The sequence below is a fragment of the Hemibagrus wyckioides genome, linkage group LG11 (genome assembly GCF_019097595.1).
Source record: "Hemibagrus wyckioides isolate EC202008001 linkage group LG11, SWU_Hwy_1.0, whole genome shotgun sequence".
In the NCBI taxonomy this organism is placed as follows: Eukaryota; Metazoa; Chordata; class Actinopteri; order Siluriformes; family Bagridae; genus Hemibagrus; species Hemibagrus wyckioides.
In genome coordinates, this window is record NC_080720.1 from 19,049,142 (window position 1) to 19,068,043 (window position 18,902).

General features: G+C 40.1%; 1 protein-coding gene across 7 annotated transcripts in view; it reads left to right on the forward strand.

Annotated features, from left to right (window-relative positions):
* The window catches only part of tox2 (TOX high mobility group box family member 2), a 105,185-nt gene that overhangs the window by 70,460 nt on the left and 15,823 nt on the right, over nt 1-18,902 (forward strand). For 4 of the 7 annotated variants that reach the window (XM_058403539.1, XM_058403541.1, XM_058403544.1 and 1 more), the window contains one exon: nt 2,395-2,655. In XM_058403539.1, the coding sequence (XP_058259522.1) occupies nt 2,395-2,655 (261 nt within the window). The remainder of the gene's footprint in view (nt 1-2,394; nt 2,656-18,902) is intronic. The other 3 variants (XM_058403540.1, XM_058403542.1, XM_058403545.1) reach the window with 1 other exon arrangement.

Here is an 18,902-nt window from a genome sequence, read left to right on the forward strand (position 1 = left end):
AGTAATGGATTATGCAAGGCAGAGTCTTTAACACAGCATGTTGTTAAAATCATCCTGTTTATTCATTCACATTAAACAGAACATTGATTTAACATTTGTGTGACATTTTTTTTTTTGTTTTAGAAAGGCTAAATGCGAGGGAGCGTCCATGGTCAGGAATCAGCGCTTTCTAACTTTATCATATGTTTAACTATAACACTGCCACAGCTTTATTATGGTATGGTGCTGTTATAAGTTTACCATGACATTTATTGTGGTGTGTGCTAAATTGTGTGTGTTTTTTTTATAAAGTCTAAACTGTAACCATGAATTATTAAATGGTTAAGAAGACAGTGATGGGCAAAGAAAACACAATTTAATGTGAGCTTTTCTCAGCCATTCCTTATCTGAGCATTAAAACTGTACAAAAATGAAATTCACTGCAAAAGCTCATAGTATATGCAGCTTTATTGTGCAATATGGCCAACATACATCCCATTATTCAGCCACTGCGTAATAAATAGTGTTCTTATCAAATATTTCAGCATGTGCGCTTCATAAAATTAAAATGATTAAATCTGGTTCTTGAACATTTCTAATGCAAGTACAGGTTTTTGGAGTGCATTGCAGCTACAAAACAGAAACACTGGATATTAAGGCAACGTTTGTAGCAGTCATAGTAGAGACTGTAGAGAAGACTGTAGATTTAGTAGATATTGTTGTCCCATTAGCAAAGTAGCAATTCACGCTCATTTTTTGGCTCTAGAGAACTTACCGCCATTCCCACATTTAAACGGACCTGCCTGCTAATCCAGAGCCTGGCTGTCAGAGATCATAGACATGTGAGAACCCTCCAGAGGACGTGGCGAGAGACTCTCTTCACACAATGGCTCTCGATGTTTACAACAGACAATTTAGTTTCCTTCCAACAATTATGAGGGAAATTGAATCTCAGGAAATGTTCGTTTTCGCGTCCATTAGACCAAACAATAACAGGGAGGCCCCAAAGCTTTACAAAGACATCTGTCTTCAAAGAGACCATTTAGAAAATTAATATCCAAACCCTGGCAGGAAAATATCGCCAATGAGAAAATCACATTGAAGCCATCGGCATTTTTTCCACTAATTAAACTTCGGCCGGGAAAACAAAGTTATTCATAAGCAAAAGTGGGAAAAGTGGCTTTAACAATTGCTTTTAAAAAAATAAACCCACTGCATTACAGAACTAAATATAGTACTATAGTAATAAGGTTAAATATAGAAGCTGCTCCTTTTATTCGAACAAGATCTGGTGAAACACTAAGCCTAATACCTGGTCTATACTTCAGGCAGTTTTTTTTCCCATTGTACTTTCCTGTATGTCAAGTTTTATTATGTTACTACATGTTAGTAGTGTAGCAATGCCATTTGCCAAAAATATTCCACTTGACTTCTCAGCCTTGGGGAAAAGGTGAATTATTGTGACATCCAAGCAATAGAGGTCTTTTATTTAAGAAATATACACTAGTCAGGTAAAATCAGAGGTCCTTGAATCCTTGTCTCTGTCCTCTTCTTCAGCCGTAGATTTGCTAAAAGTATTTGTTTGCAAGATAAATGGCCGTTCGGTGAGAGAAGATGACAGGCAACACAAAGATGATATTGAATTGATTTCTGAAATGTTGCAGAACTGACTGTTTGATGTATATGGGCAGACATGAATCATAAAAATTCTATTAAAAAAGCTCTTGAATGGTTGACAGCAGAATATTATTTCTGATGATTAATTTGACTCAGTCATTATGGAAGGGGCTCCAGTCAGATCGCCTCCCACAAAATTGCTTTTCATTCCCCCTTGAATACCCCTGCTGCTCCTCTCTCTCCCTCTCTCTCTCTCTCTCTCTCTCTCTCTTTCTTTCTCTCTCTCTCTCTCTCTCTCTCTCTTTCTCTGTCCCTTAGTATGAGTATTCCATTCTTGTAGAACGCAGAGTCATATATTTTTTCGTCTGCCCGTTCCGCATTAAAATGACATAGTTGATCAGAGGAAAATGCAGAGGTGTGCATGAGAATGTACAAGAAAAGAGAGATACGATAGCAAATCATTCTTTCATCCAGGGACGATGTAATCTACTGATACAGTAGCACATGCTGATTGCGGCCACGCATAATTCTATGTTCCAACCATCTTGGAGCAATTTGGGGCAAATTCAGGATGACTAATTACTAATCAGAGCCTGCTTTCCATAAGCACCATAGCGTCATCTTGACTGTTAGACAGACTTCATTATAATGCTCTGTTTTGCTTAGGTTTTATGCTTTTTTTGTTAAATGTATCTATTTCATTTGTGATTGAAAAGTAAACTTGGTCCATTTATGTATGTATGGCTTCATAATAACATTTTTTTCTCCCTATGTTTCTCTCTCTTTCTCTTTTTTCAGCAGAACTACTCTGGGCAGGGAGGAGGCAGTGGGAACGGAGGAGGTGGTGGCGACGAGGATTATGAGATTCCTCCTATAACTCCACCAAACCACCCCGAGCCTCCACTTCTGCATCTGATGGATCCAGAGTCCAGCTATTTGTGTCACTCCCTGCCCCATAATGGCCTGATCAACCCGTACTCATACCCCGAGCTGCCCGCACTCATGATGTCCAACATGCTTGGACAGGACGGTCACCTGCTCTCAAGCCAAATGCCATCGGTGAGTCTCCATCACAGGGTTATTTTTGGGGGGGGGGGGGTGGCAAGAAAACGGAGCAAGACTAGACGAATGACTTTATTAGCTCATATAACACACAACTGGCTTTGTGTTATGTGTTGTGAGCTATGAATAGTTAGCGATAGATCGCTCTTAAAAGTCTGAAATCTGTTAGTCCCTCCATGATTTTGCAACTCAACAATCACAGAAATTAACATCAAATCAAGCAAACTCTATGTTATTCGGAGGCGCTGGCAATTTTTCTGCACCAAGACAAGATTTGGGTTTGATGTCATCACAGCATGCATCAAGTCTTCAATTCACATGTGTTGAGAGTAGAAAGTAGTTACATATGTGTCTTCACAGGTAGGTAGGAGTTAAAAAGAAGAATACTGTGCCTGCAAGTTTGCCAATTTAAGTAGTTTTCTGCAAAAAAAAAAAGAAAGAAAGAAAGAAAGAAAGAAAGAAAGAAAGAAAGAAAGAAAGAAAGAAAGAAAGAAAGAAAGAAAGAAAGAAAGAGAAAAAAAAAAACTCTGCAACAAAATCAAGCATTTTTGGCCGCAACAATCACAAAAAAAACCTCCTGCAAAATCCTGGAGGGACTGCTGTACCGCATACGCATGAGACATGACACATCTCTACATTCCAGTGAGTTTAAAACCATATCCTCAGTTCTCTGCAGTCCATCTCAATGCAAAAGGGCTGCTGAATGAATTCATCAGTGCCTGTTTTGCTCCAGTATTGCTCAAGCATTTAGCATACAGTACAGTCTATTCCTCCTGGTCAGCTCCCGTCTTGCCGTTTTGACCGCTCAGGTATTGAAATGTCAATTATAAAGAAACTGCACAGTCAAGTAAAAGCAGACAAGCTGTAAATTATAAGGATACTCAGTGATAATATATAGTGTCTATTGATTTTTGTATCGAAATGATAGTGTTTCTGCTGCTGGCTTGAAATATCGAGGGGAAAAAAAAAGAATATTTTGGATATCTGTAATGCCAACGAACAGAACAGAGAGATTACAGAATTGTGTTGAATGGATGACGGCGGATTCTGAAAGCAACTTCTCGAGGAATTTTCTCTGTCGAAAGCTTCAGACTGATAGCTGTAGTGATTGTGAAAGAGTTACTCGTGACTCAAAAACATTGACCAGTTGATGCTATTAATAAAAGACACTCTGAGAAAAAGGATAGAAATCGTACCATACTTTCATCCACTACAACTTTACCTTATCAGATATTTGCATAAGAACTATAGGTATTGGACTGTTACTTGTTTTCCTATTTTGATATCATATCCTGTCCCTTTTTTAAGGCATTTAGTTTGCTGATATTCTGCTATGGATCCTCTACAGCTTAGTTAGTGTCTACTACAGACACATACAGACCCTCAAAGTTTGAAACAAAACAAAAAAAACCTTGAAACCCAAAGCAAGAGAGTATTTTCATGCAGAGACAAATTAGTAAAAAACAGTAGGTAGCTTTGGTGTGTCATTTGGTCCGACATGGTGCGGTTTTGCTGAGGATTTATTTGTGCTGGCTTGGCTTTGACGCGCACAAAATCTGTGGTGATGAAATACATCAGACACATCAATAGGTCGGTGCATATTTTCCATCATCAGAAAAAGGAGGGAAAAAAGCCATTAGGGTTCATCTTCCTCCCCCAGCTCAGCTGGTAAAGAGAGAGGGAGAGATCTGTTTTCATTAGATGTGGTTTAGAACAAGGGGAAAGGGGGCGAGAGAGAGAGAGAGAGAGAGAGAGAGCGAGAGAGAGAGTGAGAGAGAGAGAGACTCTCAGAGATAAAGAGATGAGAAAGGGATGGAAGAACGAGAGAAAACGTGGAAGCAAACGCAGGCTGAGTGAATGAGGAGAAAGGGAGAAAACGAGTTTGAGTGGAATGGAATTGAATGTCTTCAATACTGAGAGATTTGTTTTTTTCAAAAAAAAAAAGGGACACAGCTTCCATTTCACTAGTCATCAGTAATATTAGCTTTTAAGCAAGAAAATGTCTTGCACTCATTCCTCGCGACATTTTTTCATGCCAAAAGCTACTTTCAGTTCGGAGATAGCCATAAGAGCAAAACAGTCCTATTATAATCCACCATTGTGTGGTATTGTGCGTTATTATGTGTTATTATGAGCATCCAGCAATTGAATTGTTTTCTTCATGAACAAGATACTTTTAATTCTGTACGCAAGAAAACTCAGAGGTTGTGAACCAAGCTCAGTAACCAATATAGCTCAGTCCCTGGTGGTGCTCTGAGAATAGCTAAATTTGTGTGTTGGGGATGTTGAGCTCATCACCTTGGTGCATTTGTGCCTTGAGGCAAAGTTTTTGACCTCAGTTTTTTAGTACAGCAAATATAATATGAATATGCTACCACTAATCTTCCCTAACCTCCATTCCCTCGGGGAGCAAATAGGCTTAAGCACCAAACTGTAGCTCCAACCATCTCGCCAGATCAGAATATCAATAATTTACATTTAAAACGTTTTAAAGCAACTATGGAATTATTCAGAAATATATTGTGTATGCAAATTGATTGCGCTGTACAACTAGCCTAGCATTAATTTTTCAGCTCCCTTCTTAGACCCCAATCCACCAGCTTCATCAGTTGATTGAAAGCCATTTGCCCATTTGCCAAAGGGCCTAAGATTCCTTCAGGAGAGAGTATCAAATATTTCCCAATGAACATGATATCTATTCTTGATGCACTGATGCAGTTGGCAGGGCTCCCACTCGTCTCGCTAATGCGCTACCTGTCATAGCCTCTTCCAGTGGCCCCAATGCATTAGACATCCAATATCCATGATCAAGTGGCACGGATCTTATCAATCAACCTCAGGAAGGTACTGTACAAATTTTCTGAAGAAGGGAGAGGAGATTTGATCTGAGCGAGTACTAGGTAAACAAGAACGCGGCATGCAACAGTTAACAAACTCTTACAGGTTATCGAAAACATTACCTTTAAAGCAGGAAATTTTGTGAATACAGTCTTGTTATTGACAATCAGTATCAATTTTTATTCCTCTTTTGTCACCCAGAATATTTTCTCATGAGCATCTATTAGCTAGTCACACACGTTCGTCACACCACCTGAAGTATTAATCACAATAAATGTCCGTGCTTATTTATTATTCATAGGAAAACCTGTACACCTGCATATTCATCCAATCATGTGGCAGCAGCACAGTGCCTAACAGCGTAAACATACAGGTCAAGAGCTTCAGTTCACCTCAAACATGTACATTTGGCAGACACCCTTTTCCAGTGGGACTTACATACACCTCATTTATACAACTGAGCTGTTGGCACTTACTCAAGAGCCCAGCAGTGGTAGCAGCTTGGCAGTGGTGGGATTTTGAAAGCTCAACCTTCCCATCGACAGTCCAACATTCTAACCACTGAGCTACCACTCCCTGTCTTGCTGATGAGAAAGATCAGAGGAAAACATGACCAGACTGGTCTGAGCTGACAGGATGTCTATATTAACTCAAATAATCACTCTTTACAGCCATGGTGAGCAGAAAAGCATCACACGACACATCAAACCTTAAGGTGGATGAGCTACAACAGCAGAAGACCTCATCAGGTTCCGCTCCAGTCAGCCAAGATCACAAATCTGACACTGATTCATCCACACTAGAAAAAAAAATCACCTGGTCTTTCTCTAGTCCTCAACCATCCAGTCTGAATGAGCCTGCCAGGAATGATACAGTAGCTCATATGTCATGCATTACACTGCTTTACTGTAATAAGAGGAGTAAAATGTGATTGATTCAGAATAGCCCAAGCTTTAACAAAGAAACATTATTATTATTATCAGGTTTATCCCAGGATTGTCATGGAAACGTCTATTTCGATTATTAGTTTTATTGCTTTTAGTAAACCAGGACCATATTCCTACGTTCATCGTAATACTTTCCTGGATATTTTTCTACTTAAACATACATGATCACATTTCAGAGTTGGAAGATCTAGAAAAAAGCTAGAACACAAAGGTATTTTTACAGCTCATTTGCTGCAGTGCTACTGTATGTCCAGACTTCATTTCTGGTCACTGTGTGACATTCCTAGCCTGGCTTTCATTTCATTCTATTCATTTTACTCAGTATTCCATAAGGCTCGATTGGCAGCATTTGCTTAGTGAACCTTTAATATTTGCCTTTATATTACTCCTCAAATACCGAGCCTCCTGCTGTATATCTAATGGCGTGAAAGTCCTGGCTCAGGCTAGACATCACTGAAAGATTATATATTTTACATGGACTCCCTATACATCTGATATATCTGCTACATGCCCACACTAACATACTCAGAAATATCAGTTGGCAGCAGGAAAGTGAGCAGAGACTTTGGATGTGTGAAAATCTGATGAGTTTTGATTTGTGGTTTGGATGATAAGCTAACAAGGGAGTAATTACTTTTACTTTTTACTTAATGTCTTTCCTGTACCTTTCAGACAAAGCTACAATTATGAACCTATACAAACCTACCTCAGTACATCAAGTCTTTAAGCAAATAAGGGACAAATATGTAAATGTGTCAGTTGATTTGCAGACAATTATGCTCAAGGACAGAAGCAATGTCAAGAGTGAATCTGAGTACAATCTTCAGCTTTATAAGACAGCTAGGATATTGCTGACAGTCTTCTCACCTCCACGTTGATTTGCAAACTCTCCGCCATCTGTTCTTTACGAGCAGTTCTTCTCAAAGAGTATTCCTCATGCCAAGCCCACAGGATACAGATTCTTTGAAGCCACTTCCATAAAGTAAGTGCAGTGGATAAAGCAATGCATCTGCAGCCCTGCACAGGCCTGGTAAAGCCATCGCAGCCTAAATTAACTGGACTGTGGTCTGCACTGTGCCATAAATAGTCTCAAGATGATGGCCTACCAAAACTAGGAGGCAGTTTGTGGACATTAGGACTCCAACCAGCTTTAATCAGATATATTTATGTTGAATTTGACCCAGGTTTTCTAAATGAACGTCTAGTGAAACAGCTTACTTCATCCATCATTCCATATTTGTGTGCAGGGCTAGGAGTGGAACTTCTGCTTGTGTGTGTGTGTGTGTGTATGTGTGTGTGTGCTTTCAAAAGCTAGAAATAAAAAAACAAGCAAACCAAATTTTCTTTGAAATATTGTCTTGATTAATCATCACCAATCCAAAGACATTTGCATCACCACACAATCCCAGAATCATATTCTCGGCAGAAATGCTTTATGGAACTATTAATAACTTTGATATTTTTCCCCCTTGTGGCGGTTGAAAAAGCATGATAGAAGGCATTTTTCTCTAAGCAATATTACACAGATGATTGATGCATTCACCAAACAAAGAACAATCTTTTCGAAATTTGACTATGGAAAAGAGTGAGGAAAGAGAGCAACATAAAAAAAAAACAAAAAAAAAACATCCCTGATTTTTAAACAGCTTTCTTTTCACCTTTTGCGATTATTTATTTTCAAATAGTCCTTCAGGGTAATGTACCATTTTCTTATTTCACACTGCTATTTCCCATAAATGAGGCGAAGGCGCTATAAATCAAGAGCCAAACAAAGACTTGTGCAGAAGCTCGACGAGGTCTAAAGATTTATGTAACACATTCATGTTTTCCACTTCTTCATTTTAGTGCTGCACTGTGAAAGCCTGCCTAATAAAAGGCCCTATTAATATTTCCTGTTGCCTAGCAACCGCAGGCAGCAAGTAATAGCATTCCGCGGAAAAATAGATGACCGGGCCGATAAGGAAAAATTCAATTCTTTTATTATCTCTGGGGAAAGGGGTGCCTTATTTCTTTCCCCCGCAATATGATATGAGAGCGTGCTTGTGTATTAAGAAATGTTTTAAAGAAATAGAAGTTATTTTCCAATTTCATTATATCACAAATGAGAAGAGGGGGAGAAAGAAATGCTTCTTTTTTCCCCTTTTTAAATAAAGTTAATTAGTTATCTAATCAAGGATATGCTCTCGCTGCTTTGTGTACATAAGGTTTCTTCATATAGATCTATTTATACGTAGCTGACTCTGTTTTTGTAAAAATAGTCGTGCCATTTACTGGGATAATGAGCTTTCCACTGTTATGTACGTCAGACAGTATGTACTAGTTTTGCTAGTTTGTAGTGTGTGCGGTAGCTTGGAAACCGAGCTGTGATTTGATTGTGAGTCAGCATACCAGTAGCATATCCACAGCTGCCTTATCTGAGCGCTAGAGACGCAGATAGAAGCAGAGAGTGGAGGACCTGGTGCTGCTCAGTTACTAGCTATTACTACTGCACTAGATAAAGCCCTGTTTTATGTATCTCATTTGGCCACCAGCTCCACCATCTTATCATAGCATGAAATCATGTCCATATTACTGTGCTTTATATCTCCCGCATGCATCAGCTGACTGCAGCTCCTTCGAAACGACATACTTTTAGCTCACTGCCTGCTGTTGTGGGTGAGAGAGAGAGAGAGGCGGGGGGGATGATAGAATGAGAGGTGATTGCAAAGAAAAAAAAGACAGAGAAGAGAAGGAAAATGTGATGCTCTTTTCTCCCATTCGGCCTTTTTTCCCCTCCCGGCTCTCTGATAGCTCTTAGAGGATGCTGTGGATGCTGCCATAGTAGAAGCGAGCTCTGTGTCAAACTGCAGGCATCTCCACTACTTCCTCCTCTGCTGAAGTCAGACCCGTGGTCAAAACAGTCCAGGAGCAGGGTGTCGAGATTATTTCGATAAACAGTTTATGCTTTCCATTGTAGTGGGGCAGATGCAAAAAAAGTAAGGTTTCCCATTAAAACAGTCACTTAATGCCAATATGGATGTAACGTTGTGAGCATTCAGTCAGCAGCACCGGCCTACAGTACAATCGATGTCCAATTCAACACTCATTTCCTCAGTAATGCTGTTTATAACTGAGGATATTTGTTTTGATGCAGCAGGCACGGTTATACAAGAATACCCAGAGGGGGACTTTAATTTAAAAATATATTTTTTCATATGTCAGTTATATGCTAGAAGAAAACAATAGTTTTTTTTTTCAGCAATAGCAAATGGTTTTGCAACAAAAAGTAATTTACAGCCTTTCCAATGATGCATTTGGACAAGCCTTAGGAGTTTAAGAGCGCTTTTTTGCTTTCTGTTTGTTTTAGAAAACTTTCCTAATTTTGGCTGGCAATGACTTCGGGAGACATTCTGAGTGACTTCAGTGGCAGTTTGGAGAGGATAAAAATGTTTAGTGATGTGTGCACTATGCATGATATAAGAAGACTTGACACAGCAGTAAATCTTATTTCTCAAACGATAAGAGTTTTAAATGTTCTCTGCTACATCGAAACGAGAGCTCCATACTCCCTACATAACCAGCTTGAACACGAATCAAGACAGATTTGCAAAACGACACTCCTAAGCATGCTTTCCTCACAACTAGCTGCCAAACTAGATCAGCGAAAAAGCCTGATAATAATTAATACGGAATTAATTCTTGCCAAAGTTGACTATAACTGCTTGTAAAAGCTCACTTTATTACACCCGAGTGATTCTCTATGGAGTACGTGAAGCCTGTTTAGATAGAATAGTGCCAAGGCAGATGTGTTTGGAGTTAGCAGGGGGTTTTGGATTGACTCTTGGAGAGATGCTTTGCTGTCACACACACATGCAGTGCATGTGCGAGGAGTTAACACACTCGCTAATCATTCTCAAATGAACCTAATTGTCGCCTCGACTCCCTGCTGAGAAATGTGTGTGTGTGTGTGTGTGTGTGTGTGTTTTGGCGCCAGGCTCCTCTTCTCATTAGATGCAGAAGAAATGTTCTGTCTTACAGTCTGGATCATGTGTGGAGTGCACTGCCTCTTTTCTTCCAAAGCCATTTCAGAGCTGTCATGTCAAGCCCTGCTCCCAACCCCTATTTAATGCCTCTAGTGGTGGGAGAGGAAGAAAGAGAAATCCTCGTGTTCTTTCAACTGAACAGACGAACATAAAAACGAGCTGGCGTTTAGAAACCCTTTTTCCTATTCTTATATATATATATATATATATATATATATATATATATATATATATATATATACATATATATATATATATATATATACACTATATTGCCAAAAGTATTCGCTCACCCATCCAAATAATCAGAATCAGGTGTTCCAATCACTTCCATGGCCACAGGTGTATAAAATCAAGCACCTAGGCATGCAGACTGTTTTTACAAACATTTGTGAAAGAATGGGTCGCTCTCAGGAGCTCAGTGAATTCCAGCGTGGAACTGTGATAGGATGCCACCTGTGCAACAAATCCAGTCGTGAAATTTCCTCGCTCCTAAATATTCCACAGTCAACTGTCAGCTGTATTATAAGAACATGGAAGTGTTTGGGAACGACAGCAACTCAGCCACGAAGTGGTAGGCCACGTAAACTGATGGAGCGGGGTCAGCGGGTGCTGAGGCGCATAGTGCGAAGAGGTCGCCAACTTTCTGCAGAGTCAATCGCTACAGACCTCCAAACTTCATGTGGCCTTCAGATTAGCTCAAGAACAGTGCGCAGAGAGCTTCATGGAATGGGTTTCCATGGCCGAGCAGCTGCATCCAAGCCATACATCACCAAGTGCAATGCAAAGCGTCGGATGCAGTGGTGTAAAGCACGCCGCCACTGGACTCTAGAGCAGTGGAGACGCGTTCTCTGGAGTGACGAATCGCGCTTCTCCATCTGGCAATCTGATGGACGAGTCTGGGTTTGGCGGTTGCCAGGAGAACGGTACTTGTCTGACTGCATTGTGCCAAGTGTAAAGTTTGGTGGAGGGGGGATTATGGTGTGGGGTTGTTTTTCAGGAGCTGGGCTTGGCCCCTTAGTTCCAGTGAAAGGAACTCTGAATGCTTCAGCATACCAAGACATTTTGGACAATTCCATGCTCCCAACTTTGTGGGAACAGTTTGGAGCTGGCCCCTTCCTCTTCCAACATGACTGTGCACCAGTGCACAAAACAAGGTCCATAAAGACATGGATGACAGAGTCTGGCGTGGATGAACTTGACTGGCCTGCACAGAGTCCTGACCTCAACCCGATAGAACACCTTTGGGATGAATTAGAGCGGAGACTGAGAGCCAGGCCTTCTCGTCCAACATCAGTGTGTGACCTCACAAATGCGCTTCTGGAAGAATGGTCAAAAATTCCCATAAACACACTCCTAAACCTTGTGGACAGCCTTCCCAGAAGAGTTGTAGCTGTTATAGCTGCAGAGGGTGGACCGACGTCATATTGAACCCTATGGATTAGTAATGGGATGTCACTTAAGTTCATATGCGAGTCAAGGCAGGTGAGCGAATACTTTTGGCAATATAGTGTATATATATATATATATATATATATATATATATATATATACATTTTTTTTCAGTTAACTATCAAATATTTCCTGTTTTTCATTAACTCTCGCCTAATATCTCCCGGTAAACAGGAACATGTAAATTCATGCTTCCCCATACTGTAATTCATTAACAGCCACAGTGTAAATAGCTGATCAAGCAAGATAGGCAGCACATTTCCTGCTCTGTCTTTTCTTGCTTCAAGAATCATTTTTTTCCTGTTAGATCAGGTATCTTATGACACTTTGAAAGTCTAAAACAGGGCTTTTTCGGAACATGAGACTGAAGGGCCACACCAGGACTAACACTGCACATTCAGCTGAGCATTTTGACACTAGTGTCAAGAATGCAAGGGAATAAATGCTTTCATTACTTTAAACTTTTGCTTTGGAAAAAAAAATAGTGTGCTACTGTACACTACATGCTCTATAAATATCAATAATTGCATGTGTGAGTCATTCTCTAGCCATTTTTATGGTGGGTGCCAATACTTCTTGAGTTTATTCACTCTATATGGTTGGAAGACATTTTTGATATTTAATATGAAGATGAAATAGCAGTATTTTTTAACCAGCTTATCTCAGTGAGAACCTGCTTAGTTAAATCAAGTAGCTGTGTCAAGGTCTTGTCTTTTTTTATCCATCCCTCCACCCATCTATCCATCCATCCATCCATCCATCCATCCAACCATGCTCTACACTGCTAACCTGGAGTCTCTCCCAGGAGACTCTGAGCACAGGGCAGGGTACAGCCTGGACAGGATATCCAGGGCATAATCACTCACACACAATTTATTGAAGCCAGTCAGCCTACAGCACATGTCTTTGGACTGGCGGAGGAAACTGGACTACCCAGAGGAAACCCCCAAGGCACAGGAAGAACATGCAAACTCCACTCATTCTGTGGAGGTGGGAATCAAACCCCCAACCCTCTTAGGTGTAAGGCAAGCGTGCTAATCACCAAAGACAATGCCCCCCCCATTTATTATGTGATCAAAAAAGAAATTGGTGAGATGAATTATAAAAGCCTGCTTAATATAGCTTACTTATAATAATGCATCTTCAATGCATGTAATAGGAACGTAACTGGATGTTAATGCCTTATTCAGAACAAACACATAACATCTAAAAGGCAGCAAATGCAGATATGAATGAGAGATATGAGGCGCACTAATCATTTTTTTCCGTAATGGTTTTTGTTTCCATACAGGCTGGATACATGTAGCATGAACATGTGGTCCTGAGCCATGCATTTACAGCATCCCTTAGTAACTGCTAGTCAGGGTCACGATGGTTTAATTTAAGCTACTACTTTGTCATATTTCGGGAAGCTCAATTGGTTCGAGCAGGTAGAAGTAAAAATAACAAGTGTACAAGCTGAAGTGCACACACACACACATCTCAAGCTGAGACCAATTACAAACATCGGTTGATGTAGCTGAGGTTGAGCAACTGTCAGAGACAGAATTCACACACTATGCATTTTTATCCAGGGTTTTGTAGCCTTTCTGTGAGCATTGTTCATATTTCATTTGGGGAAGGGGAAATAAAACACATGCTTGAGATTTAAACCATGTCCATGCACTCTAGGATTAAATCCGACAAATATTTGGAGCACTAAAGAGATACGTATAGTGGTTACAAACATACTGTGTAATGTGGGCGAAAGTGCTGTGTATATAATAAATTATACTCTCGTCAATCATATTTCTTTCCGTGTTTAGTCTGTTCAGTTGTTTGTACTAGGGCAGAGTAGAAGATACCAGAGAAGAAGTTTCTACAACGTCAGTCTTGCAAGAGGAAAGCATTCTTCTTATTCTTTTGTGTCAGAAACAAAAACAGGTGGAGTCTGATTCCTGTGGATTAAAAGTTAATGATCACAATTCTGTTGATCTGCAACAATAAGAGGAAACTGTTAAGAGTTTAGAACAGATGTAAACAGCTGATTAAGTCCATTTTGGTAATAGGACAGGATAATATTGCCTGTGGAATCAGGAATGATTGGTCTTGGTGTTGGTCTGAAGTAAAAACCTGTTGTCTTTATGCTGATAAAACTGGCCAGCGCTGAATTAGTCATACTCACCTGCCTGGGTGTTTTGTTATTGCTGAACAATCCACCGTTACTTATTTTTGTTGTATAGTTTTATTTATTGACACTCAGTGGAAAGCCCTTCGCTCTGTGTGTGTGTGTGTGTGTGTGTGTGTAACAGAATCTTGCCCTATTACCTGATATAACAGTGTAAAAAGCAGGTCCGTCGTGCTTACTGATTAAACCAGTGTGTGATTTATAAATCCAGTAACTTATTAGTGCTCCTAGCAGGGTTATAAATGACCCTCCAGCATCTGCACCCAGCCAGAGAGACAGAGACGGAGGAAGTGAGGAGCAGTGGTGGGTTTTCATGTTCTGCCCTCAGGGTGAATGGGGAGTTGTGGGGAGGGCAAAGCACGGCGAGCCTCCCTCTGTTTTCTCCCTCCCTCTATCTCGCTCTCTCGCTCTGTTTACAGCGTTTGTGAAGGATCAGTCTCTGGCGCTTGGCTAATTAAAGCTGCCATAGCCGTGAGCCTGCCGGGATAATGTTCTATTATTATAGTCATTTGTTTCAATTAAACGCTCTGTGATTTTACAATAGCAACTGTGAACCTGGGCCGAGTGAGCCATCACTCCCAACAAGATGTCTCCAATCAGAGAGAGAGAGAGACTAGAGAGAGAGAGAGAGAGAGAGAGAGAAAGGGAGAGAGAAAGGGGGATGGACGAGATCTAGAGAACAGGGAAGGACAATAGAACTGCCAAGATGCCAAGATACACCACATCTCCCAGCGGCTATTAGACTTGGTGCATTCACTCAACCATCCAAAAGTGTCATGACTGAATCTACAAAATATTCCTGCTGCTGATAAATTGTTCAATTACCATAAATCTCTTTTTCCATATGTAGTGAACATATTAGAGGCTTAATCCTGAACAAGTTGAACAGATTGCTGAAACTTCAGCCTGTTTCAGACAGGTTCGTGTTGTTATTATATATTACTCTTTCAGATATGTTTGAAGAGGCAGGTTTTTGGGGCCTTGATTGTCCATATGTGTAACAGTTGCTTCAGCAGGAAAGGATATATGTGCAGTCAACTCTACACTGACAGCAAGTCTACACTAATTGAAGGTCAGACCCCAGTAGTCAGGGTACTACAGGAGAAGCAATACTCCCAAACATCACAACCACTCAGTAGTCAGACACTTCCATCTGAAGAGACTTACAATGGACAAAAAAACATTAGGGTATCTTTGGCATCCTAGAAGTTCAACTCACAGCATTTGGGCCACTGACACAAAACTTCAGCTCTTTCCACCAGAGGCCAGAAAATGTAATTTGTGTCTGTTTGGGGCTGCTCGTGTTCAGCATTGAATTTCTTTGTCATGTCACATTCCACAGTGGTGCTTAATGGCTCATATGAAAGTAGACACTCAGGGCTTTAAGAATTTCGATTATTTTTTTTTATAAGTATTTCTGTTTTTACCTGGCTTACTAGAGGCAATATTGTCATTGAAAATGTTTATATCTTCAAAGTAAATGGTAATATCAAATCCATTTCTGCTCTCTGAAATGCCCCAAGTGCTTGTTCATAAGCATCTAAAAATCTTCCACCACTAAGATTTTGTGTAAGGTAAAAACATCTCACGCCTAAAGCCATCAGTGTTCTGACTGATTTTATATCAGCGATAAAATAATTCGTTTATACTGATTGAAAATGTCTGGTAAGTCGATTTCAGTGTCCTGCTAAAAAGGGTTTAAGAAATAGACACTGAAATTTATTAATTTTATTTGTGACATTTTTCGTGATGCTGGTGCTAATTTGTTGGTTAGTCCAGCATTTTTGTTATTCCTTCACTTCGTTACTAAGTACATATTTCTGTTATTTCATTACTAGTGCAGTTACGATGGAAGAGAAAACGTATGTAATAACAAACAGGTTTCATTGTTAGCACCGAAAAACAAAAGAGCAAGAGCTTCTTTTCTAAACCACTGTTTTGTATCAATGTTCACTGTCATATAATGAAAAATCCAACACAGCCAGAGAAAATAGCAAAAAATGTCAGACTCAAAGATTCAGAATGCATTTGTCCCGAGGCACAGACTCGGCTAGTTAGCAAACTATGAGATGAGACACATGACCCTGGTGTTCATTGCAGCAATTGAAGTATGAAGCTGGATATTTGGAGCCCTGTGTTTGAGTGTATAAATGAGAAGGATTAAAGCTCTGCTGCATCTCTCTCTTTAAGAACAGATTAATTCCCACTAGCAGTACTATCAGCACGTAGCCAAATGGCATTATGGGTAATGTAGGAAACTGTTAGCCAGATATACTTGTCAATGAAAGAAGTTTAAACCAAAACAAAGTCAACTATGTTTTGCACAATGAAGACGGTGTTATTAGAAATGTTGATATGCCGTGTTGTTGTCACCTGCCTTCTTTAATGATGTCAGGGTTCTCAACAAAAGCTGCTATGTTTTTAGACGTTGTACGGTTTAGATGGTGCACAAGACAAGACAATTTCCCTGTTTGACGCTGACCCATCTCAGCGCATGAGCTTGAAATTGTCCTTCAGCAGCACCTTTCTGGATGCATTGTGATGGTAATGAAATGGCACCACATCAGACATCAGCAATCGTTACTGTTTATAAGTGCAAAACCGGTGTGTTGCCACACTGATACTGAGAGGTGGCACACAATTCAAGTAAGCCTTTGAATTCTCTACGGAGGAAAAACTCTGCTGATCAAGATATTAGGTTTATGTGCGGGGTTTTTTCTGCACTATTGTGTGCTTTATCCTGCTAGCGTGAGCCCGGGAGAGCAGCTGGGAATTGGCCAGTTATGTTGGTCGAGTGGACGAACAAGCCAGTCATGGTGCATGTGAGAGAGCATGGGTCATAGGATCACTGGAGCAATAACACTGTGATATGCTTTCTGTTGTCAGTCTTGTACATATATAAACACACAAAACACACACAAAAACACTGCCCACAATTGAAAGTGCACTTGTTGTTTTGGTTCTATTTGACTGTGATGGACACGGCAGGACCACAAAGAGCTCTTGCTGCAACAGAGAAACAGGAAATGAATCAGAGAACTTTCCAGTGTTTTTGAACATCAGGTCCATAAAAACAACAATATGCCGCATGGGTGTGTGTGTGTGTGTGTGTGTATGAAGCTGAAGGTGTCTCCTGTCACATGGCAGAGGTAATTTAAAATGCCTGTTCTACATTTATCTCTTTGGGCAGTGAAACCTTGAATAAATATATATTTATGGATCTGGGCTTGTCATATGTGTATATCTGGATAATGGCACCGTTGTTGACCTCTTATATTAGAATGCAGAGGGGAGTAGAACCGTTTGTCTTGAGCTCAGAGACAGTAATGGCCAAATAAAGGAAGTTACAGAGAACCCCCACCACCCCCACAGTGGATGATACCATTTAGTAATTAGCATACAGTACCTATGGCAACCGCTAACCTTTGTAAGACTCTTTCATAATGTTTGTACAGCCGTGCCCAACCTGCTTTATATAGCTCAACTGATGACTGTTAGAGATAGCAGTCTCTCTCTCTCTCTCTCTCTCTCTCTCTCTCTCATAACTGTTAGAGACAGCAGTCTCTCTTTTTCTCTCTCAACACCGTTTGCTTTCTCCTGTCCACTTTCTCAGTCATTATCTTTTTTTTCTCTCCGACTGTCTCTCTTTGTGTGTGTCCATGTCTCGGTCAGCCACTTCACTTTTTCATTCTATCCCCCCCCCTCCATTTTCTCTCATACACTTTCTCAATCTGTCTTTTATTTGCCACAAAACGCTAGAACCTTCCCCCCACCACCCTTCCCCCGCCCTGTGTCTGTCAGAACAGCAGACAGCAACGAAAACAAATATTTGGCATATACCTATGCTAAACGTATGGGAAGCAGCAGCCGCTGCTCCAAATAATGTTTGTGTAATGATCACATGGACTGAAAATTGCTAGTTAAGAGAGATGTTGTTCTCAGAGGTGTGTGTCTTTATTTCTTTCTTTCTTTCTTTCTTTTTTTCTGACTACATTCATGACTGAAAATGAATTGAAAGCAAATGAGACACTAAACAAAAGGCTTGTGCACATTGTCGTGAAACACAGCTTTGTTTACCAATTCGCCTGCTCCGAAATTGCTTATTTAATACGAAATATCGAAGTGATGGCTTTGTAATATGAGAAGAAATAAAGGATAAATGTGCTTGTTCCGAGGACGGTGAAATAGTGTTATCAGGCTTTTTTTTTTTCTTTTTTTCTTTTTTTTTTAGCACAAATCAATATAATCTGAATTCCTGATTAGTCACAATATTTAATATTCTGTGTGTTTTATCGATGCAATATAACGCTTTCTGCAACGACGTCCTCGATTTTAGATATTTAATTGTCACAAATATTTTCCTGACAAAATAAAAAAAGGCAGATTCTAGAAGAGTGTGCTAATAATATCATAATTAGTGGTGAAAGCCTTTTTTCATGTGTGTACCCCACTTCCTGCAGTCCATCCAGCAGGCAATGGGAGCTGTAATTCAAGTCAATGCCATTGAAATGATATTCAGAATTTAAATCATGGTGCTTCTATGCCAGTTTTGAAACAAATACCATAAATTATTCAGATTTTTTAGAGAGAGAGAGAGAGAGAGGGAGAGACGGAAAGAGGTATTTTGCTTGTTGACAATGGAGAACTGAGCATACCTTTTGTCCCCATGCCAAAAAAAAAAACAGAAAAAAAACCCCGGCTACAATCATGGGTCGGAGCCGGAGCGCTGAGTTGGTGTTAGGTGAGCGTTGTTCTTTACTGTCCTGCTCTCTTGTCTTCTTCTGTTGTTTAGAAAAAAAAGCTCTAGTGTGCCCAGAT